General features: G+C 47.7%; 2 protein-coding genes across 8 annotated transcripts in view; one reads left to right on the plus strand and one right to left on the minus strand.

Moving 5' to 3' along the window:
* Window positions 1–2,777, plus strand: part of Pcgf6 (polycomb group ring finger 6) — a 37,809-nt gene extending 35,032 nt beyond the window's left edge. For 4 of the 7 annotated variants that reach the window (XM_021245570.2, XM_004866518.4, XM_021245573.2 and 1 more), the window contains one exon: window positions 1,418–1,750. Coding sequence is in view for 5 of the 7 variants with exons in the window: in XM_004866518.4 (XP_004866575.1) it covers window positions 1,418–1,474 (57 nt within the window). In the remaining 2 variants the exon portion in view is untranslated. The other 3 variants (XM_021245568.2, XM_021245569.2, XM_021245572.2) reach the window with 2 other exon arrangements.
* Window positions 2,778–11,095: 8,318 nt separating this feature from the next.
* On the minus strand, window positions 11,096–23,015 carry Ina (internexin neuronal intermediate filament protein alpha). Its single transcript, XM_004866474.2, has 3 exons — window positions 21,954–23,015; window positions 14,250–14,374; window positions 11,096–13,051 (listed from the first exon to the last, which is right to left on the minus strand). The coding sequence occupies exons 1-3, from the start codon at window positions 22,998–23,000 to the stop codon at window positions 12,742–12,744; spliced, it is 1,482 nt and encodes a 493-aa protein (XP_004866531.1). The 5' UTR covers window positions 23,001–23,015; the 3' UTR covers window positions 11,096–12,741.

Consider the following 23,015-nt stretch of genomic DNA (forward strand, 5'->3'; position numbering starts at 1 on the left):
TCTTAGACCATCACACTGGGGACCAAGCTTTCATCGCATGGCGGTTTGGGTTTGGGCTTGGGTTTGGGTTTGAGTGCTTTAAGCAATTTAACTGTAATGACATAGATCGCTTTCTTTTATTCTTATACATCTTTTCCCCATGGTGACAGAGGAACTAGCTTCAAGCCAATATAAACATTTCACACATATTTGTCCATTTGGGTACACCTCTGTGGTACAGTACTTCACATCTTTGAGGAAGAAAACACTGAATATGAAGAGCAGACACGATACAACTAAGTGGGTACAGTGAGACGCTGCTCTCGGTATTTATTTCTCTGGGGCAAGGGCAGAAACCACCCTTACAGTTCAGAGGACCTTTCCCTGCTTAAGCAGTACCACTATGGAGCCCAGTGCATGTAACACTGTGGCCTCTAATTAAAGAGCTGCATGCCCAGTGTATGCCAAGAGTACATGAGGCAGGTCAGCCTCGGCTAATAGTGCATTGAGGGCCAGCCTGAACTACAGGGTGAGACCCCGTCTTGAAAAACACAGACCGAAACAACAAAGAGATAAGAGGGCTAGGGCTGCAGTTCAGTGTGAGGGCCCTGGGCTCAGTCCCTAGCACTGGGGAGGGTGGGGCAGAGCCACAAGAACCAGATGAGAGACTCGGAAACAGCGTCTGGACTGCTGTGATAGCACCAAGCTGACCAGCAGCCCCGAGTACAGTATCCAAGGGGGAAGGAGTATATAGGGTTATCTGGGCTTCCATTAAGTGGGTAAGAGCTTCAGAGTCGCATCACTTGGAACAGTGGTGAGCTGCGTTTATGAGGAATGAGCACCTCCTAAACAGACCCCGATACTCTGTGATCGGTGAGTCTTTTCCAGGTAGACCCAGTGCTCAGTAGTATATGCAGTAGTCTGTGAAGAAGATAAGCTTTGCTTTATTCCTTTTAGTTCTTTTAGAGAACTAGTCGTAAGCAACCCTGCCTGTGTATGTGATAGTCACAGAATTGGCTCCTGGGAGTCAATAAAAGACACGTGGAGGGGATGGGAGTATAGCTTATAGTTATGGAGCACTTGCTTAGGGTGCTCAAGACCTTGAGTTCGATCCCCAGCTCCACCAAAAAAAGACATCAAATGCTAGCCAGGTGTGGTGGTGGTGTGTGCCTGTAGGCCCAGCTTAGGAGGCTGAGGCAGGAGGTCACTTGAGCCCAGCCTGGGCAATATGGTGAGACCCTGTCTCATAAAACAAAAAACAACAAAAACATTGGCAATGGAGTGTTTGGTGATGAGGTAGGTTTATAAGCAAGCATATTTATCTTGGACCCTTTATTTTCTTTAAAAATCAAAGAATTTCACATTAGTGTTGGGTTATGAAAAATAAGGCAGCTTTGATTTTCAGAGAACTGAAAAATAGTCTTTCTGCCCTTTTCAGGATGGTCTGCTTGTTCTTCATTATGGTCTTGTGGTTTCTCCTCTGAAAATAACTTGAAGAGGCAAGGAGGGGAAGACAGTAAGGAGGCTTCTGCAGGACTGCATTTCACCAAAGATTTCCACAGAACATATCACCACCACCACTCCGCGCTGTCAACATAGCGAACCTATTTTTAGCACCAGGGTACAACTTGGGACGTGGAATGCATCTGTTTCATTAGAGACCATATATAAAAAGCACCAGAGCTCAGGGGAAACTTCAAAACATTGAATTGTGATTCCAGATACTTTGATTTTCACTTCCCGTCTTTGAACTAAATTGGTTACTGTTTTCTCCTTTGTCAAGTGTGTCCCTTTCAGGTTGGTGATTGGGCAGGCGTCCTTTTGGGAAAAGGAAGCGTGCTTGTGGACAGGAGGCTCAGAGCTGGCCTCTGCTCAGCCGCAGGGTGTGCGTGGAAGACCAGAGCGGCGGGCTGCTTTGGAGCTTCTGCCTGTTCCCATCATCTTTCGAAGTTGCGTCTGTTTTATTCATCCTAGCAACACTACTGCACAGGCGTCATTCAGTTCTAGAGTAGATGAGTTACCGCTATTCTGTGAAGACTGTTTCCTGTAGGGTTTACTGCCCGCGCCAAAACCCTTCAGTATAATAAAACTTAACATATTTTACAATAAGAGGTGCTTATTTGTGATTATGTTTTAATTTTATTTGCATACATGCTATGGTTGTCACCTTGTAATGACATTGCTTCTTTTCTTTTTTTTTGGTCCCGGGGATCGAACTCGGGTCCTTGCACTTGTGCAGCAGGCAGCGAAACCACTGAGCTAAATCCCCGGCCCAATGATTTGTTGTTTATCTGAAACTCAAATGTAGTTGGGAAATGAGAAATTCTTTTTTTTTTTTTTTGGTACCGGGGATCGAACTCAGGTCCTTGTGCTTGCGCGGCAGGCAGCGAAACCACTGAGCTAAATCCCCAGTCCTGACATTGCTTCTGAAAGAATAAAAAATTCAGGTGAATTTCAGAAGTTTACAGAATGCTTGTTGTTTCCTCAGTAAAACAGCTTAATGTTCATCTTCGCATTATTTTTCACTGGGATAAAGAATAAGGGTGTTTAAAAAAAAAAAAAGAAGAAGTGTTTGAGAGCTTACTTTCATGCAAAGAGTTCCGTTTTAAACATTATTTTGTCTAAAATCAGCATTTCAGTGCTTTCTAAAAGAAATATTTTATAAACTTTATTTCATAGCAAACCAAATCTGTAGAGAAACTCTCAAAGTTAGATAAGGATTGGCAATTGTTTTGTAAAGAATTTGTGAATTGTGTGTAAATCTCTTCTAACATTTAATAAAAATTTATTTTAGCCTATTTTGACTTGTGTTTACTGTGGATTCTTTAAAACTTAACCAAAGCCCTTTAACAGACAAGGTATCTGAGTCAAAGTTATTCTTTTCTCTTTTGGGGGCTGGTGGTGGTACTGGGAATGGAACCTACGGCCTCACACATGCTAAGCATGTATTCTACCACTGAGCTACATTCCTAGCCCCACTTGAGTTGGTTAAACTCCCGTGAAATAGATATTTATGCTGGGGATGGGGCACACACCTATAGTCTTGGCACTCTGGGAGGCTGAGACAGGAGAATCCTGAGTTCAAGCCCAGCCTGGGCAACTTAGTGACTTAGAACCTGTCTCAAGGGGGTGGAGTGACTCAGTGCTAAGGCCACAAGTTCAATCCCTAGTGCTGAAAAAAAAAAAATAGATATCTAAGAAACATACTTACCTTACTGATTGAGCTAGATGCTGTTGTTGGACCATGGACAGAGTGGCAGCCCTAGACTTCACCTCTTCAGTGTTTCTTACACATATTAATATTTTCATTCTTACATTTACACCCATTGGGATCCCACTACGGATCCACCACCTCTGGTTCACTAACTCACTAGAAGGACCCAGGACCCGGGCAGGACAGCTGGTACACATGGTTACTGTTCATTGCAGCGGAATGGCAGAGATCAAAGTCCACAAGGGAATAGCCCGCAGCGTGGGATCCGGGAAGACAGGCACGGGCAGCTGAGTGGACATGGGCGTCTAGTCAGCAGTGAGTGTGATGGCAAGATGCCGCCGCCAGGGAAGTTCGCCCAGTCCTGGTACCCAGGGTGTTTATTGGCAGTCAGGTAGGATGTGGTGCCCATGGGATGGGTCGAGTGTTCACACCTCAGAACCTGCTCAGAAGTCAAACTGAGGAGGTGCAGTACAGGACCCTGGGTGTACAGCAGTAGGCATTCACCATGACAATCCCTGTGGGCCAAGAGCTCAGGCACAGCGAGACAAAGCCCTCTAAGTCACCAGCCCTTCACTGCATGATGTCACCTCAGAGATCCAGATTGAGACACAGCCCAGCTACACAGGAGGCTGACACAAGAGGATCACTTGAGCCCATGACTTCTAGACCAGTGACACAGCGAGACCCTGAGACTCCTTAAAAGAGGCAGTAGTGGAGCTAGGACATATAGCTCAGTGGTAGAGGTCTTGCCAGAGACATAGCCCTCAGTTCATAAAAAGCTTGATCTTTAGTAGCTGCCTACAGTATCCCATTTGTAACAAGAGAGCTGAGTGGAGAAAAAAAGGTAAGTGTTTAAAGATTGTTGTCTTTAGTACCCAGATTGTTTTCAAGCACAAAGATAATTTAACCACCTGTTTCAGCAAAACGTTTACCTCCACAGAGGCTCACCTGTAGGCTTAGAGTAGTAGTTGCCTTCCCCCTATTTTCCTCAAGAAACTACCCCCACTCATGAGTTAGAGTAATGGGAAAATGCTTAAGTAGAATACTAAATACTTATGCAGTGAAGTCAAGTGTTAGGCATTGCCTTAGTCACTTTCCTTGCTGCTGGGACAAAATACCCAACACCCCAAACATAGGAGGAGAGGTTTATTTTGGCTCCTGTTTCAGTCCAAGGTCAGCTGGCTCCCAAGCAAGAGGGCATGGAAGGGCTGGCGCAGAGCAGCCTGCTCTCTGCACCTCCAGGAAGTGGAAGGCAAGGGGAGGAGGAGCACGAGGGATGTGCTGTGTGTGCTTCCGGTCACGTCCCCATTGGCCCACTCCTCCAACCAGGCCAGGTCCCAGCCGAGGGCCCGCTCACCTCACCTCCCAAGGCCCCGCCTAGGAGTGCACAGGGAGGTCATCTAGATAAAAACCAGAACACGCGTGTTTACAGTATTAAAAGGGAGGGGGTGGCCTATCGTCCAGGAGCTCAGCCTACTGTGTTACATCTGAAAGACCCTAATACAGTAAAAGTACTCTGAGAATCACAAAGAGGTCTGCCCTTTCTTTTTAACTTCTGTCCTGAGCTTAACCTAAAATCCCAAAGAGGTAAGTACTTGACCTATTCTTACAGCTAGGCAGCAAATTATATAACTCAGGGTGCTGAGTTATTGGCTTACAGATCCTTAACTACTCCCCGCACCAGCGAGCTTGTAGTCTGTGGGCTTCACCAGCAGAAATACAGTTTCAGAGCGAGAGAGTTCATGCTTGGAAACTCGAATGCATCCCTTTTGCACTTCTTGAAGGTGCTGAGGGAAGGGTTTCTCGAAGAGGGCACCAGGATGGGGACCAGTGGGGAGAGACCCAGGAAGAGCAAGGGTTGTTTAAAAAGAAAAAAAGAGCCAAGGATTTAGCTCAGTGGCATCGCACCTGCCTCGAAAGTGCAAGGCCCTTAGTTCGATCCCCGGTACCACACACACACAGAACAAGAAAGTATTACACACACACACAAACACACACACACACACACACACACACACACACACACACGGGAAACAAGGGCTGAGTAGTTGCTTCTGTTAAATTGGAGAAGTGGAAATGTACTTGGCAGGAGGAGGCTGCGTGGCTTGCATTTGGATCCCCAAAGTCTCATGCGTTCACAGCGGGGCTGTTCGAGGTGAGTGGACTGCAAACTGCTGCTCCCTAGTACGGGAGCTGGGGCTGGTGACAGGCGGTAGGGAGGTCCTGCCTTCCTGGCTTCTCCCCGCGGTTCCCTGGTTGCCAAGATGTGAGCACTTTTCTCCCTAGACCCTTCCACCGTACCTTCCTGCGTTGGGCTCAGCCAGCTATGAACTAAAAGCGTGAGTCAAAATCAGCCTGTGCTCCTTTAAGTTGCCTGTGTCGGGAGTGACATGGACAGAGACAGAGATGATAGCTGCCCTGCTGCAGGTCAAGGACAGACGGGCAGGCACCAGGCAGAAAGAACAAGTGCCGTGTTGGCCCCTCGTGTTCCCAGTCACCTGTCCCCACTCTGCCTCTGCTGAAAGTGACAGAGCCAGAGCAGGGCTCAGCCCTGCTGCCCTGGCGGGCCCAGCAGCAAGCTGAGAAGACAGAGTCTCTTCAGGAAGAATTTTACCCTGAGCAAAGCTTCATGGCCACATCTGCCCAGAGGTTTACAAAGCACGGAAGAAGTGCACATTTTGCAGGCTGAAGAAAGCATGGGGCAGCAGGCAGGTCCTGGTGTTTTGCTGGATCCCATCTGAGGTGATGTTGAGCAAAGGTCCCAGGAAAGATGCCTGTGGCTGTTGCTGGCAGGATGTGTGCCTGGCAGCCTCCTCAGTTCCTCCCTTAAATGCCCCCACTTTCTCTCTGGTACGGGTCCTAGTCCTCTCCTGCGGCCTTGAGCCTCCCTTCTTGTCCACTGCACTGCCTTTCTCTCCACTCGAATCAAATACATTCCTGTTCTGGGGACAGAACTCAGGGCCTCATGCATGCTGGCAAGTGCTCTACCGCTGAACCACTTCCCCGGGCCTTTTTACTTTTTATTTCTGTTATGGGATCTCACTGAGTTACCCGGTTGGCCTCAAACTTGGGATCCTCCTGCTTCAGCCTACTGAGTAGCTGGGATTACCATGCCTAGCTAGAATCACATACATGCTTATTTAGCCTCTGGCAATTCCTTCACTGGACTCCAGGCTAACAAGACCTTGAACATAAGCCCACCCACCCCAGCAAGTTGGCTTAGAATTCCTGAAAGCAATGCTGGGACCCATCAGTTTGTCCTGGTTGGCTCATCCACAGCGTGTGCCCGTTCGCCCTACATGCATGTTCTCACGGAGGCACCGGGTCATAGCTGCTTACCAGAGGTGTGTGTGGTTGTTAGAATTTTTATTTTGTTTCTTCTGGTTGCAGCCACGATGCTTATTTTGTCATCTTGAAAACCACCAGTAATAGAGGAGATTCAAGCAGACGCTGATTCTCAATGTCCACCTTTGTCACAGATGGGATGCATGAATGTCTGTTCTGCATTTATGCTCTTACTATCGGTCACAATCTGTGTGTGTGAAGTCTTTTGCAGAAACATCACGGCAACGCAGAAGTTCAAAGAAAAGCTCCATCAAACTTGATGGACTGATGAGACTCTTACTTCTCAGCAAGCTTAAAGCGTTGTAAAATGTCTTTCGAAGATCTGGCTCTAAGACAGTGTAACTGTAGGAGAGAAGATCCTTCAGCTCATGAGGAAAGTTACTTAGATGTCCAGGTAGCAGTGACCAATCTGGGCCATAAACACCACCAGCTCTGCCAGTCCTCTGCTGGGTTTACTTGGTTGTAACTTGAAAACCTCCACACTGGATCAGATGCGTAACTGCAGTGGGTTGCTGGGCAGCTTGTTGTTGTTCCTGCTGGACACATTGGCCAAAGACCGGCTGTTCGAGGAGCGCTTCCAGAAAGGCTTGCACGCACTGCGGCTGGACTCCAGCTCCTGAGCCTAGCTTGAAACGGCACGTGGGTGCAGCCAGCAGGAAGGGCCGCATTGACTTCTAAACTGTGTTCGCTTATTGGCCTCTGTTCAAAACTAGACTGGTGAAATCTAAATCTTACAGCCTATAGAGATCAACGGTCCTCTTACAAATGAAATGCCACATTGATCTCTTGAAAGCCTGCCAAATGTTTACTTACATGGAATAGATATTATGGCTTAATCTTTACTGCATTTTTTTCCTGATGATGTCTGTGGTCTCTGAAGGGTTTTTTGAAACAAGGTCTTGCTGTCTAGTCCAGCATGGCCTCAAACTCCTTATGTAGCCCAGGCTGACTCCAACATGTGGTCCTCCTCCCTCAGCCTCCCAAGAGCCAGGATTACAAGTGTGCACCACCATACTCAAGGGCTCTAATTGTGAAACTATTTTTATTGAAATGAATAATGATTTTCTTGTTTCCAAAGAAACTTTTCCCGAAAGGAAAAGTAGTTAAATGATATTTTAAATTAGAAGATGAAAACAAAGATTGCCGGGAGCATGTATTTTCCCTAATAAGACATAAAGGCATATTCGCATAGTAGTTAAGGGCATGAATTATGGTGCCATGCTGCATAGCTTTAAATCCCAGATTTGCTGCTTATAAACTGTATGATCTTAGACATGTCATGTAATTTCTCTAAACTTTAGCTTTTCTTATCTGTAAAAGGGGACAAATGGTTCCTGCCTCACAGGGTCATCATGAAGCTGGGTGTGGTGCGCACGCACCAGGCAGCGGCACCACTGAACTAAATCCCCAGATCACCCTAGTTCTAATATTGGCTCTTCTGCCTCTACTTTAGACTAGATTATTCCATGGACAGACAGTTTGAGTTGCCCAAAGAATCCCTATTATTGAGCTAAAGTCTAGCTTAAGATGAAGGATTGTTTAACTCTGAAGGACATTAAGAATTTTTAATGTCCTATATAAATCCTTACACTAGGAAATCAAAGATAGATGCTACACCTTGCTTTTATTCCTACTTGTGGGATAGCAGATAATTTATTTGTTTTAACAAGCACTTCTGGTGGTGTGTGCCTGTAATCCCAGCCACTTGAGAGGCTGAGGCAGGAGGATTACTTGAGCCTAGGGGCTCAGAAGCAGCTGGGCAACACAGTGAGACACCCTGTTTTTTTAAAAAACAAAACATTTCTAAGGAAAGATGCTTGTTTGCTGTGTGCAACAACCAGCAGTTGACTAGAACCTGTTACTAATTTATTCCCAAACTCCAGCCGATTTTGGTTATGCTCCACTGGGCATTCGTAACCCTGAAGAGCTAGAATGAATTGTCCAGGACACTGAGCAGGGGCCACCTGCCTCATCAGGGAGAGAGCAGCCAACTGGCACCTAGGGCCTGAATCAGTGGGGAAGGAAACCACAGAGCCCTTCAGGATCAATCTTCATTTTTCTTTGTCGTCCGAGCTACAAAGAGGCACTGAGGCATTGCAGAAGCATAAATCTTTAAAAATCTGCAGTGTTAGTCACTCTGCCTTATTATAACCCCACTGTGCCTGTGCTTTGTAGGAAAGACTAAAATCTAGCTGGCCCAGCCCCCACCTAGTAAGCTTGTGAACTCTCATCATAAAACATAGGGCAATCAAATCCTCTTGTAGGAGATGAATGGAGGACGAGAGGAGCCCATTCGCCTGCGTAGTAATCATTCTCTCCAACCTCCAAGGGATGCAGCAGGGTGGGAATGTAAGGAAGACAGCCCTTTGTTTGGCTGGGTGCAGCCGCACTCACCCTGTCTGCAAAGGGCCTCTTCATGGGAGATCTTTCAAAATTACAAAATGCAGGGCTGGGGATTTAGCTCAGAGGTTTCGCCGCCTGCTGTGCAAGTGCAAGGTCCCAAGTTCGATCCCTGGTACCAAAAAAAAAAAAAATTACAAAATCCACAATGACATTAGTCTAGCTTCTGCTTTAAAGTGAAAAATGTCACAAAGCTAATATTATATGGTTCTATAAAGAAAAACATACATGAGCTCTGTTTCAAGGGCCTGTAAAGTCCCCTCTCCATTATTTCCATTTTGTTTTATTTATTTGTTTATTTATTTTTTGGTACTGGGATCGATCTTGGGACCTTGCGCTTGCGAGGCAGGTGGCAGAACCACTGAGCTAAATCCCCGCCCCTGTTATTTCTATTTTAAATTACTATGTATACTCCATTTGATTTTAAGGGAAAAATATGCTCTTACAAGCTAGATGTTTTTCAGGAATTTGGAGATGTCTGATGAGATGGTAATAAAATAACAGCTGAAAGCAATGAGAAACGCTCATACATAGCAATTTTCCCAGCTGTTTTTGCTCTTTTCTCTTTTATACCCAGGCGATTTCTGGCTTTTTCTTCAGCACTGATTCGAAATCAATACTCCAGGAGATCTGGCTTCTGTTGTCCTAAAGGAAATCCCTTCTCGCCAGGGTGAACCTAGCGTAGCTGGCGCACCATGGTCTCTGCTGCAGCAGAAGGTGCCAGAGCCTTCTGGGACATTTTTCTGATAATTCCATAAATCCCTGACCCGATGGGTTTTAAAAATTGAGGTGATATTTACATAATATATCAGTCATTTTTAAGTGAATGATTCAGGACATTTGGTATATTTACAGTGTTGTACAGCGCCTCCATCTCATTCCAAAACATGGCCTTCACTCCAAAATAAAACCCCACACCCACTGAATAGTCAGTCACTCCCCACCCCTGGCAGCCCCCAGTCTGCGTTCTGTCCCAGTGGACTTTGGAATACAGTTAAAACACTGTTTGCCTTTAGAGCCACGAATGATAGTACTGGCCCTTCTTGCTTGACACAGGTTAAAGTCTAGAAATTTATCATGATCACTTGTAACTTGTATTAACCCTGGAGATAAATTTGGATTTTAGCTTCTAGGGAATTGCTCGAATAGCATTCTTCTTTTTAGCCAAAGCTGTAAAATGAATTTACCTCTTGAAGATTTATTACTTCTCGGGCCGGGGATTTAGCTCAGTGGTTCCGGGGCCTGCCTCTCAAGTGTAAGGTCCCGAGTTCAATCCCCGGTACCCAAAAAAAAAAAGATTTATTACTTCTTGAAGAATCCTCCCTTCTATACTATTCCATCATCTTCAGGCCCCTTGATAGAAAGCTACAGAATTCCTTTCCAAAATTGTAAGAGACTCCACCTACCCTCTTATAGAGAACTAGCAATCAAGTCTACCTAATTTGTAGCAGGGCAGGGGCAGCTTGTGGTTGGACAGGTCCAGAGCCCAGTTTTGAGCTTCGGACACCTTGGTGCCTCACAGGAACGCAGGGGCACAGGCAGTGGATTGTGCTGGGCCTGGTGTTCTGGGGCTCCGAGCAGTGTAACATGAATGAGTCCTGGTGAGAAAGAAGCAGTGAGGAGTCTGAAGACCAAGGGCCGAATCCCAGCTCTGCTACTGTGTGGCTTCACCTTGTCAGTGTAAAATGGTCACACAAATACACCTAAGGAGTGGGTGTGAGGCTTAAATAATTCTGTTATCTGTGGCTGACCCAGACAGTCAGTAGTACTGAAGAAAGCAGAGCTATTATTAACAGTAACAGATTTTAGGGTGCAGAGGTTCTCATCATCTAATGGTCCTGGGTCTTTGGGATCATTAATCAGCTTTGCAGGCTGGTTTTCCTACCATCTCCTCAACTCATTTTGCTGTCCTGTTGTCAGTAACAGTTGACGTCACGTACTTTCCTTCCCCTCTACCTTAGGAGTCTGAACATTTTCTGTGTGACCTGCGTTCTCAAAATGTATCAAGTCTGTAAGGTACTCTGAGGTTTTCTGTAAATGAGTTCGTGGTAATTAATGGTGACTCACTGAAAAGAGGAAAATACAAATTAGTCAGAGCCAGGTGGAACCCAAAGGGGCCCTTCCCCTGGTGACAGAGCAGAAACCACAGGACGCGCGTTAAGTTGGTGAGATTCATGGGACTTTAATTTGTTCTTTTGCTAATGTCTCACAGTGAATGTAAGGACTGAAGACAGGGACTGGGCTAAGGGTAGGGAACAGTAAAGTGTCTTTTGAGTCCCTTGAACTATTGAAGCATGTGCTAGAGTAAGAAAGTCCTGCAAAAGCATCATGTCCTTGTCACCACGGAGTTTAGGAGGAAGAAGCGGGACTGGAACAGGGCCAGGGCGGCTCCTTCTCTCTGGCCTGGGGGAAGTGAGCACTGACAGAGAACAAATCCTGCTCAAAACTGGCACCCAGGAATACAGGCAAGGTGGACGCCACACAGGTGGGCAGATGAGGAGCAGATGCTCCAATGACTCCCCCGGGGCCAGGGAGGGACACACACACCATTCTGGGGCTCCCCCCGCTGCCCAGCAATAGGGACACTGTTGGGGAAGACTCTTGGAGAAAAGAGAGATACTTATTTTCTGTATTTGCTGGTGGTGTGGACTGACCAGAAATGGTTTAACTTTTGGGCAGTAGCACTGTGTCCTGGCAACAATGTATCTGACACTCGGCACTCTTCAGAGGCATAGGAGGCTGAAGGCAAGGCCCCTGAAGGCTGGCCTCGCGGGAGGGGGCTCTGGTATTCCAAGGGCGAGGGCCCAGAGAGCTAATCCTATACCACCACACAGGAACTGACACACACGGCACCTCGGCCTTTCCCTTCACGGAGACACTCGCCTCGTCTACCTAACACTACCAAACCCAGGGTCAGCTCCACCGCAGCTTGGGATGAGTCACGGTGCTTCTAAAGTTAAGGTGAAAAGCTATGTTCTTAACAGTTTTTTCCCCTAAATGGATCTGAGTAAGCGGAAAGCCTAAAATCTAAGGATTCTTTTCATTATTTTATTTGTTAGGGAAAACCCTTAAAATTCATCACTGCCATGTTTTCAAACCCACAGAAGTGATGGGCGAGAAACGGGCAGGACCATGCCACTGCAGTCCCAGGCACGGCCAGCATGCATCTACTTTTCCCAGGGAGCAGAGAGAGTGCAAGGGGCTAGGTTCTCTGGAAAAGAACCTCCACGTGTTAGAAAGGGAGGAATACACGCCAGTCTCTTTTTTTCCCTGGATGGAAAAAGAACATATGGAGTTGGAGGGAATGGAAAGCAAAATGTCCATTAAACAAACACCTATCATTTGTGACTTCTGGCAGAGTGCAGTCGGGGGAGCACTGGCTGCTGTTGGCAGTGGCCTATGCGGTGAGCATCTGGAGTAAGGTTGGACAGCTGGGTACCGGCTGGGCACAGAGAACAAACACAGGTTTCCACTCCGGCTCACAGCAGAGGACGGCGATGGCAGATTTTTAGCACCTCAGTTCGCGCTGCCTCTGCACCTGAATCACCTACAGCTGTGAAGCCTGAGCCCGAGGAGAGAAAGCTGTGTTCTCAGAAGACTCCTCCCCGACCGCACGCCCCAGGACTGCGCTGTGTTCAAGCTAAGGGCTGCTTTCCTACTGGAGAAGTATCCAATGCTAGCTATGGGACAGAAGCCTTGAGTCGTTATCTAGTGGTGACAGGTGTTAAGGTTCAGGAATAGGCTGTTTCACACGTCAAATGCATATTACTCCCTCTTAAGCATTAACTTTTTAAAGCAAAGAATTATATTTTTTGGCTTGCAATGGTGCTTTCTTCTATATTTGACTTCTCGGTTTTCTTAGTAGATATTACTGTCTCCTCCAGTATTTCTTCAAAACTTTCTCCTAGCTGGGAGGTTTTCTTAGAGACTGCCTTAGAAGCCTCTTCCTCCTCCTCCTCTTTCTTAAGGGACAGCCCAGTGGACGAGACTTTGGAGACTGCAGAACTGAGGACTCTTGAAGGGAGCAGATAACTTGGGTTGGGAAGTGGATTTAGCCCTGAAATGCTTAATCCACTGGTGCTGAATCGAGTCTCTTCGCCTTCCAGCAGTTTCCTGTAAATCCAACAGAGACAAACTCTCAGGGAGGCAACTTGACATTTTCTTTTTAAAGAATGTAACTGTCCTGTCCCCATTCGTTTTAGAGACACCCCAAAGGATAGTTCAGTTCTTTCCTGAGATTAAGCTCAAGAATATTGCATCCCAGGGGCTGGGGAGATAGCTCAGTGACACCTTGGCTGCCTCTAAAGTGCAAGGTCCTGAGTTTGATCCCTGGTACCAAAAAAAAAAAAGAATATTGCATCCCAAGGCTCAAAGAGTTGGAGATTCGCATGCACATTTGCGTGCATGCACACAGACACACACCTCCAGCACCTGTGTTCAAAGCAATGTCAAAGGGAAGCCTATCCTACTCACCAGTATGCTCCTGAAGCAAACCTACAAGCTCCTTTGCCACATCATACGCAGTTTTGACAATTAAGAGTCTGCAAAGCTTTAGGGAGAAATAATTCTCCTAATTAACACCTTAACTGCAACAGGTATAAAGCAGCAAGAAGTCCATACAGGAGAGAGGAAATGCCTAATTCAGCCAACATAAGATTTGTATTTTTCAATGTGTAAAACTACAAAGGGAACAGAACCACAGTGAGTAACGCTGTGTCAGACACCAGGCTTTTCCCAGCCTGCCCTAACCAGTACCATAAAAGAGTGGTCCCAGTATCTGATTTCTTGTAGCTCCGATAGTTTTTATCATTCTTTTTCTACTAATCAGACCCTCAAGACACTCTCAAATCTTGGAGCTTTATTCTGAAGTAGTCAGATGGAGGATGAATCTGAGCCTGCCACTGTGAGCCTGAGCAAGCCACATGGTCTGTGGCTGACCCGAGCCCTTGGACGACTTGATGAAGACTCTACTGTAGTCCCTGGCACATGGCAGTCATTCAAAAAATAGCCCCTGTAGCTACTTTTCTTCCTCTCCTTGGGAATCCAGTGGGAAACTACCTGACACGACTTGCTAGGTGTATAAACCCCAATTTAAAATGAGAGTCTGGTGGATTTTTATTTCAGCCTCCAGAGGTTTGTAGAAAGCTCTAGGACTCACGAGGCGAACCTGGGATATATCTGAGTAGAGGGACAGAGAGGGTAACTTACCTGGCAGGGGCCAGGAAAGCCCCTTCTTTTCACACCCCTGCTCAGACTCCTCGAGCCCAGGACTTACTTGGTCACCCGCCCGGGAGCTTGCCCTCTGAAGTACCTGTAAGCAGCAATCTCGATGTCGAGGGCCATCTTGACATTGAGCAAGTCCTGGTACTCGCGAAGGTGGCGTGCCATCTCACTCTTGGTGCTCCTGAGGTCATTCTCCAGCTGCCCGATGCTATCCTGCGAAGTGACATACGCGAAATATTTAGGCCACAGGAACTGAGATTCTTTGAGATTTCCACAAGACAAGGATTTTCAACTCTAACTACAATTCAAACCACCTAGGGAACGTACATCCAGGTGTGTCTCCAGCCTAGATTCTCATTCATCTGTGCTCAGATGGGGGTCCTGCCTTTGCACTCTTAAAATAAAGGTCCCCAGGAACTGCAGATGCACAAGGAGGTCAGGAACGTTACCGAGGAGTGTGTGTGTGCTTGCCAAGGGAACACTGGGAGATGTTATGTTCAGGCTTACCACCCTCCCTGGCTTGTTTCAGCACTGAGTAACTCCTAGGTGTGTCCTTACCAAAACCCCAAGCATCAGGTTAGGAGCTTACATTCAGAATATTTATATTCCAGCTGTGGAAAGGTGAAGACAGCGAGCCTTCTCTGCTACCACTCCTCCTTCATACTCTGGATGGGCTCTGGAAGTCTGCTACACTCCACGGAAAACATTTCTCGGGACAGGGAATGGAGAAGCAGAAATACTCCCTAAGAGCTTGGTTTTTTTGTTTTTTGATCCAAATTGAACACTAAAGTTACTATTTTTTTTTCTTTTTGGTTTTCTGAGCCAGGCTCTAAGTGGTTCAGGCTGGCCTTGAACTCAGATCCTCCTGCTTCTACCTCCCGGTGCTGGGATAACAGCTGAGTGCCACCATGCCATGCTAAAATTACAATTTAAAAGTTTTTCTTTTTCTTTTTTGCAGTGCTATGGATTGAACCTAGGGTGTTCTATTGAACTAACACTGTGCCTATCCCCAGCCCTTTTAAATTTTGAGACAGGGTTTCACTAAATTGCCTAGGCAAGACCTGAAATTGTGATTCTCCTGCTTCAGCCTCCCTCAGTGCTGGGATTACAAGCATATACCACCATACCTGTCTTGAAATTACAAAAAACAAAACAAAACAAAATATAAACCCAAATTCAGCCAGATGTGGTAGCACACACCTGTAATCCCAGCACTCTGAGAGGCTGAGGCACAAAGATCGAAAGTTTGAGCCCAGGGGGCCAAGGATTTAGCTCAGTGGCACCTCGCCTGCCTTGCAAGCACAAGGTCCTGAGTTTGATTCCTGATACCAAAAAAAAAAAAAAAAGTTTGAGCCCAGCCTGGGAAACTTACCAAGATTCTGGGTTTTTTTTGTTTTTTGTTTTTTTTTTTAAATCAATTAAAAAAAAACCAAGGAATAAAATTGAAAATGGCTGGGGATGTAGCTCAGTGTGAAGGTCCTGGATTCAATTCCCTGTATGGGGGGCAGGGTAGGGTGTGTAGGGGGAGCTAAATTAATGTCATAGTTTTGCTCCAAATGTGCAGACCAAGGTCTGGAAGTGAAATAGCTTTAAATTTATGATCCTTGAGCAGCAAGAAGGTTATATATTTTTCTGAGACAAGGTCTCACTCTGTAGTTCAAGCTGGCCTGAAACATGCAATATATCCCAGGCTGGGCTCAAACTTGCAATCCTCCTGCTTCAGCCTCCCAGAGTACTGGGATTACAAGAGTGAGCCACCACATCCAGGTACAAAGTCTTTATGTGGCCAATTCCTTGCCACACAAGATTCGACTTAAATATTCTCTCTTCAGACAGTTTTTCCATTGTGCCCAATTCAAGTTCCTTCCCTCCGCTAATCAGCATAATTCTACCTCCCACTAGGGCAGCTGCTAGCTCCTCCGGAAACTGTGGACAAATTAGAAAACGGTATAATGAAGGGAGGATGAATCAGGAAAAAAATGGAAATTAGCAAACTTTTGCATATAGCCTCTCGGCTCTTATTATATAAAAGTATCTTGTTGGGGCTGGGGATGTAGCTCTCTGGCGCCACCACCTGCCTCGCAAGTGCAAGGTCCCGAGTTCGATCTCCAGTACAAAAAAAGTATCTTGTTTATTTATTACTAGTTTCTTCTACAAGACGGGGTTTCACTCTTTCGGGGATGGATACTTCTTTGCTGTGGGAGACTGTCCTGTGACTCAAAGGAGGCTCAGCAGCATGCCTGGGTCTGTCCATGAGTTGCCAGGAGCTCACATCCTCTGTCCCAGTTGTGGCAACCAGAAATGTAACTAACACAGTCCCTGAGAACCCTAATCCCAGCACAATACACACCAGCGAAGCCAGCAGGTAACACCCGAATGAATAAGTGAATGAATGAATGCTGCTACATAAGCATTTCTTCTCTGCTTACGACCAGAAAAACCGTGAGCAAAGAGCTCACACAATTCAGCTGCAACTTTGTAGACATGAAGAGTACAGCAATTGGGAGTGATTTCTGTGAAACAGGCATGCAGGTGAATAAACCAGAAATGCCAAGAAAGCAAGTACTCAGATGGCCCTGTAGCTCCACTTGGGTGGGGATGACGAAGCAGGGAGTGTAAGGCAGGGCTGACAGGTCAGGGGCTTTGAACTTCAAAGTCAAGAGAATTTGCAGAAAGAATGACAATTCATGCCACCCACCTGATCTATAAATATTGACAGGAGTACTGCAAAGGAGTCTCAGTCGGCTCATGGTGCAGAGCAAAGAATGACAGGCACCGAGGGAAGTGGGGATGACATCAGACAATGATGCAGATATTTCAAAGTATGCCACAATACCAGGAGGGCTTAAGGGGGTTTTTCCTGAGTTTTTTACTTGATAGTTGCTATCTGAGATCAAACGAACCTACAAGCAAGTCTGCTTTACCTAGCAGCAGGGGCAAGAAAATCAGTATTACTGTGGTAATGAGGATGGGGGTCTAGGGTAAAAGAAAAAGCAAAAAGAGGGGAAATGTTACCAGTATGCAAAGGAGCAGGAGAAAAGCTTGATGAGGAAGAGGAGAATTTCATCATGGCCTTTGGGTTGCATTGTTTTGCCCTGTAACTAACATCCAATGTTAGTTTTTTGTTGTTGTTTTAGTTTCTTCAAACCTTCCATTTCTGCATATGGAAAATTATAATATTTATTTTTTTCCAAGGTATTTTGAGACTCTCAAATTAGTATTCCAGTTTGATGTACCTCACATTAGCATAAGATGAATCTATTTCCTGTTAAATTAGCTAAGTCATTAGAAGGGTATGGCACATAAAAGTACTCAATGAATGTTAGTGATTTTTTATTATTGTTAATAACAATCCATGGAACTCTACTCTTTTGATAATATGGACAAATTAATCTTGAGCTTCCTACAACCCTTTAGGTAAATAAGAAATGATTATATTACACAATATTAATGTATAATAAAACTGTAATATTAGGTTATTGGTTGAATATCTCTCAAAGCATCAGATTCTTAAAAAATAACAATTTCAAATAAAAGCCTTTTCTGAAGTAACATATTCAATTAGGATATTAATAATGCAGCTAGCTCAGCAATTAAGGGTCATGAAAACAATCAATTATTTTTCTATAGTTCTGTAACATCTTTTATCTTTCAGGTATATCCATCCAGCTGTTTATTTCCACCCATTTGCAGAAATATCTGCAAATGGCCCTAAAGGCAGGGTTTGAATCCATGTTGCTGCATGTTGTATCCCTTTGTCCTGAGAGATGGCTCAATCCCTTGCTCCTCATCCTTGACCAAGCCTGATGGATTCCAGCAGTCCCTTCCTCTATCCATCTGCAGGCTTGAAATCCAATTAAAGAGATGGTCCAGGGTCAGGTATGGCAAAAATGATCAGGTGGGGCATATTCCTAATGTATACTTCCTGTCAGCAGGTTACTTAGGTCCTTTTCCAAACAAATTTATTTCACAGCTATGTTTTCTAAATAGGAGCTTGCTGGGGAGCTGAGTTCCAGACAGATGGGACTTCCCTGAACTTTTATGTTAGACATATCACATGTCTATTTTACGGATCAGTGGACAAAAAGTACACTGTGGCACAGAGGAGCTGACTGCGAGCCACGGGTGGCCCACCGTGCCCAGGCTCTTTGGGTGCCGGCTGTCCTGCCCTGCCCTTCAAAGGCCCAGGCAAAGATGGCTTCCAGCTGGAGGCCGGGCTCTGCAGTCAGCCCCTCACCCAGCCACGTAGCTGCTGGGGCCCACGGGTCTGAGAGAAAGGTACCCCTGCTCCAGCTGGGTCTCTCCTGGAGTTGGGGACACATGCTGAGCATCTAGACCGGGGCTGGAAGAGAAAGAACCAGCCAAGCTGGCACCTCCAGTGAAACAGAAAAGCTAGCCGGTGAAGTGGTTGTTGGCCCAGGCCAGTGAGTGGTAGTGGGTCCCTCAGTCTGACTGTAAGAGGGGTCCAGAGTTGCTCACCGCATAATTCACGTAGGGGAGAGAGGATTTTTCTACTTGGCCCAGCCAGGCACCAGGCACTGTTCCTTATTCTCACTCCATCTTTGCTTCATCCACATCTTTTTCTTATACTACACACTAAGATCTTGTGTATGTCTCTCTGTAAGCTCCTCTACTGGGAAATGGGGTTTAGGTCAGTGGACTCCAAAATCAGCCCCGGGACTGATGGGATACAGCACTTTTACTGAAGATACATATTCCTGGGCCCCACCTGGGAACTACTGAATCCACACCCTTAGGGGCTTGCTCAAGAATCTTTTTTATTTTTTTCAAGAATCTTTTTTTTTTCCGGGCCGGGGATTTAGCTCAGTGGTTCTGCCTCCTGTCTTGAAAGCGCAAGGACCAAAGTTCGATCCCCAGTACCAAAAAAAAAAACAAAAAACAATCTTTTTTTTAATCCACTTGACCTTGGTGTGTCACTGGGTTTAGGAGCCACTGGTATTTCTGTAAAGGACCTATCTATCATGGTGGCCCAGGTGACAATAACAGCGTGAAAAAGGGAAAGACAAACAAAAAATCAGATGGAAGAGCTTGAAAAGGAAAAAAGAAAATGACCACATGTAGTTTTCTTCCCCCTTGTATTCTAATTTCAAAACAGATCTATCAAGCTATAGATTTCTCTGCAGCCACTGCCACCTCCAATCTCCCAGGGGCCAGTCCCTTCCTGCTATTTAATTAGGCTGCATTCCAATCTCACATCGGAGAGGGGAGGGGAGACTGGGCTCATCTCCCTGGAGAGCATTAAGCAGCAGTGATCTCGACTGTGCAGCAAGGCCTTTCAAGGAAAGCTCTGGCTTTCTTAGACAACCACAGTACAGGTCTACAACCCCAGAGCCCGCCCAGAGTATCTTTAGCCATCAGCACAACTGGGACTCATTTTTTTTTTTTTGGTACCGGGGATTGAACTCGGGTCCTTGTGCTTGCGTAGCAGGCAGCGAAACCACTGAGCTAAATCCCCGGCACAATTGGGACTCTTAACGGTGGCAAGGCAACCATGCAGGGACCAGAACTCCCCTCGGTCAGAAATGGGAAATCCTTCAACTTTCCTGCAGGAGCCGGCTGCATCTGGCCTTTGAAGACAATAGGCCCAGCTCTTCCTGCTTCCTCTCGCCTGATTCAGACTCCCACAAACGACTGTGTACTTCCTATGTCACCTTGAATCATTCTCTATCCTTCAGAAGGTGTAATAAGCTGCCTCTCCTCAAATAGGCTATCAGCTCTCTGGGGCAGGGAAAACCCACGTGACTTTAACGAGGCCTTCAGGTGTCTCTGAGGGTTGCCATGCTTGGGCAGGACGTGGACCTGCCACTAATGGCTGAAGCAGAAGCAGAACAGCTCCCCATCACTCCAGTAAAAGGAGGACGGGGGTCAGTGGCCAGGAGACAATGGCTGCCCTCCCTGGGCACAGGGAGCTTTTGACCTCGGCCAGCACTGCCATCATAGAACAGCCAGAGGCTTTGAACATTCAGGCTGTGTACGGTCAAACTGTGAGCCCCACCCCTGGCTTTGGTCCCCTGAGGTGGGGAAATCGCTTTCCATTGTCTGAGGTCTGCAGGCCCGTCACAGCCAGAGCCAGGGGGTGGCACTGCAGAGCTGCAGATGCCACAGCTGTTTCTGCTCCCTGAGGGCCTTCTCTGGATGATCCTTCTTTTGTCTAACACTGAGAGCCTTTTACAGCAAATAAGCCAGACAACACTGTCACACCTCTTAGAACGTAGGGGCTGAAGTAAGCAAAGCCCAGTGCGGCTGAGGTGCTAGGTGAGTTACTCTGTATAGAAATCCTGGGCTGCCCCTCCAGAAGAAATCTAGCTCAACTCTGTGGCTTCTAGAAGAAAACCTGAAGTCTTATTTAATCAAGTGTGATTGATTCACATCAGCCAGGAGCCAGCCCACCTAGTATAACATTCAAGTTACAGATTAGAAGTATTTTACAAATAATATTGTAATACCAAAGTAACCAAAACAAACAGCCCAAGCAGGTTTTCTTCCTTTGTCACAGGGGGTTATTTGTAATGAACTACAAACACATGCAGATCATTCCTTAGCTCCCGACTAAAATAGAACCTTTCAGGGTCCAAGCTTTTTCTTTGTTATTAATGTTCTATTAATTTCATCAAATGTAAACTTCAATCCTAGCTACAACAAATTATTTCAAGTTTCTGTTTTACTGCTATTCTATTCCAGGGAGCTTTTATTATACCTTGAAAAGGAACCACGCTGTTTTGGTTGTTTTCTAGATTTTTCATTCACCCTGTCTCCTCCCTCTGTGCCCTTTGTAGTCAGAAGCCCAGAATGTTCTGTGTAGTAAGCTGAAGACGCAGGAGCCTTTGTTGGGAGGGAAGAGCCAATCAAAACCTTCACAGGCGCTTGCAGGGCAGGGAAAGATAGGAAAATAAGTCACCTATAACAAAGAAACCATCTCTGTGATTTTCCACATCCACTTAAGGTGGAAAAATGCTAAAGTAATGGGAATTTCCACATTTAAAGTAGGATTCCCCTCTCCCCCAGCTGCTGAGCAGATTAAATGGATTTTGTTAGGGGCTAAGCCATCCATGAGAGTGAACACTGATGCTGTCCATGAGGTGACCTTTGACTGCAGGTGGCCAAGACTGATGTGTGTTTCAAAAGAAAAAAAATGTTAAAGCAGTCAATTGCCTAGAGATTCATAACTAGGACAGGAGACAGGAGAGAGAGTTCTGAGACGGAAGGAGCTCGAGATCAGCACCGCGGACAGCGCCCTGTTGGGTCTACCGCGCTAACCCGAGTAAAGCTTTCTTCAGGAACAAATGTCAGTAGATCGATAAGGGGATCGCGCGTGTGTGTGTGCGTGTGCGTGTGGGCGCGCGAGTGTGTCGGGGAGGAGGGTAGAGAGGGCGATTGTTCCTAGTTCAGTCTCCACCCAGCTCCTGAGTTCTCCATCTCCACACTTTTGTGGGGAAAAATTAAGAAAATGGGTAGAGCTCTTCCTAGCTCCCGACCCTCAGGCAGACCTCTCTCCATTAGTATCAATTCTGTGGCGCACAGAAAGCCTTTCCAAGCCCGTCAAGGTCAGCAGCCTGGGGAACCGCCCCGCCCAGACCGGGAGTGCGCGGGCCTCACGGCCCCTGTCCCGAAAAACGTAAGCGTTTCTTTGTTAGAAGGGCGAAGCGAGAACCTAAGTGCGGGGCGGGGGAGGAACGCTTCCTCCTGGGCCCCGAAGCTCACAGTGGCTCAGCGCGGGTTTTGCCGCCACCGCCGAGTCGAGCCCTCCCCGAAGAGGCCGGGCCTCCCTCACCTGGAAGCCGGCCACCTCGGCGCTGTGCCGCTCCTCCAGCTCCAGGATCTGCCGCTCCAGGGACTCGTTGGCCCCGCGCAGGCCCTCGATCTCGATGGTGCGCGCCTGCAGCTGGCGCCGGTACTCGTGGATCTCCTCGCGGCTGGCTCGGATGGCCTCCGTGCTGCGCGCCGCCTGCTCGTTCAGGTTGGCGAACTTGGACTTGTACCACTCCTCGGCGGACTGCAGGTTCTTGGCGGCCAGAGACTCGTACTGTGCGCGGATCTCCCTCAGCGCCGAGCTCAGGTCCGGCTTGGCCACGGCCACGTCCACCTCGGCCGCGGCCTGCGACGAGGCCTGCAGGGTGGCCAGGAGCTCGGCCACCTCCTCGTCGTGCACCTGGCGCACGAAGGCCAGCTCGTCCAGCAGCGACTCCACCTTCTTCTCCAGGTCCAGCCGGGCCAGCGTGGCGCCGTCCGCGTCGCGCTGCTGCGCCTTCAGGGCGCGCTCGGCGCCCTCGCGCCCGCGGCTCTCCTCCTCGCAGCGCGCCCGCAGCCGCTGCACCTCCTCGGCCAGGCCGTCGCGCTCCAGCAGGGCCTGCGCGCGAGCCGAGCTCGCCTCCTCCAGCTGCGCGCGCAGGTCGCGGAGCTCGCGCTGGAAGAGCTCGCCCACGCGCGACGGCTCGGCGTGGCGCTGCCGCAGCGCGGCCAGCTCGGCCTCGAGCGCGCGGTTCTGCGTCTCGAGCTGATGTACCTTCTCGATGAACACGGCGAAGCGGTCGTTGAGGCCCTGCAGCTGCTCCTTCTCGTTGGTGCGGATGATCTTGTACTCGTTGGTGCGCGCCGCCGCCTGGCTCAGCTCCAGCCCGTCGGCCGCCGGCGCGCGGCTGCGGAAGGCCAGGCCCAGGCCGATCGAGGCGCCCGGGGCTGTGGGCCCGCGGGGCAGCGAGTGCGAGCGGAGGCCGCCCGCGCCCCGGGCCGCGGAGAGCCGCCCGGAGAGACGCGCGCCATCGCCGAGCGCCTTGCGGTAGGAGGAGGCGCACAGGTAGCGCTCGGAGCCAAAGCTCATGGTGCCGGGCGGGCA

The sequence above is a fragment of the Heterocephalus glaber genome, unplaced genomic scaffold, assembly GCF_053883595.1.
Source record: "Heterocephalus glaber isolate CG9 unplaced genomic scaffold, H.glaber_assembly_v1.0 deba00001498, whole genome shotgun sequence".
In the NCBI taxonomy this organism is placed as follows: domain Eukaryota; kingdom Metazoa; phylum Chordata; class Mammalia; order Rodentia; family Bathyergidae; genus Heterocephalus; species Heterocephalus glaber.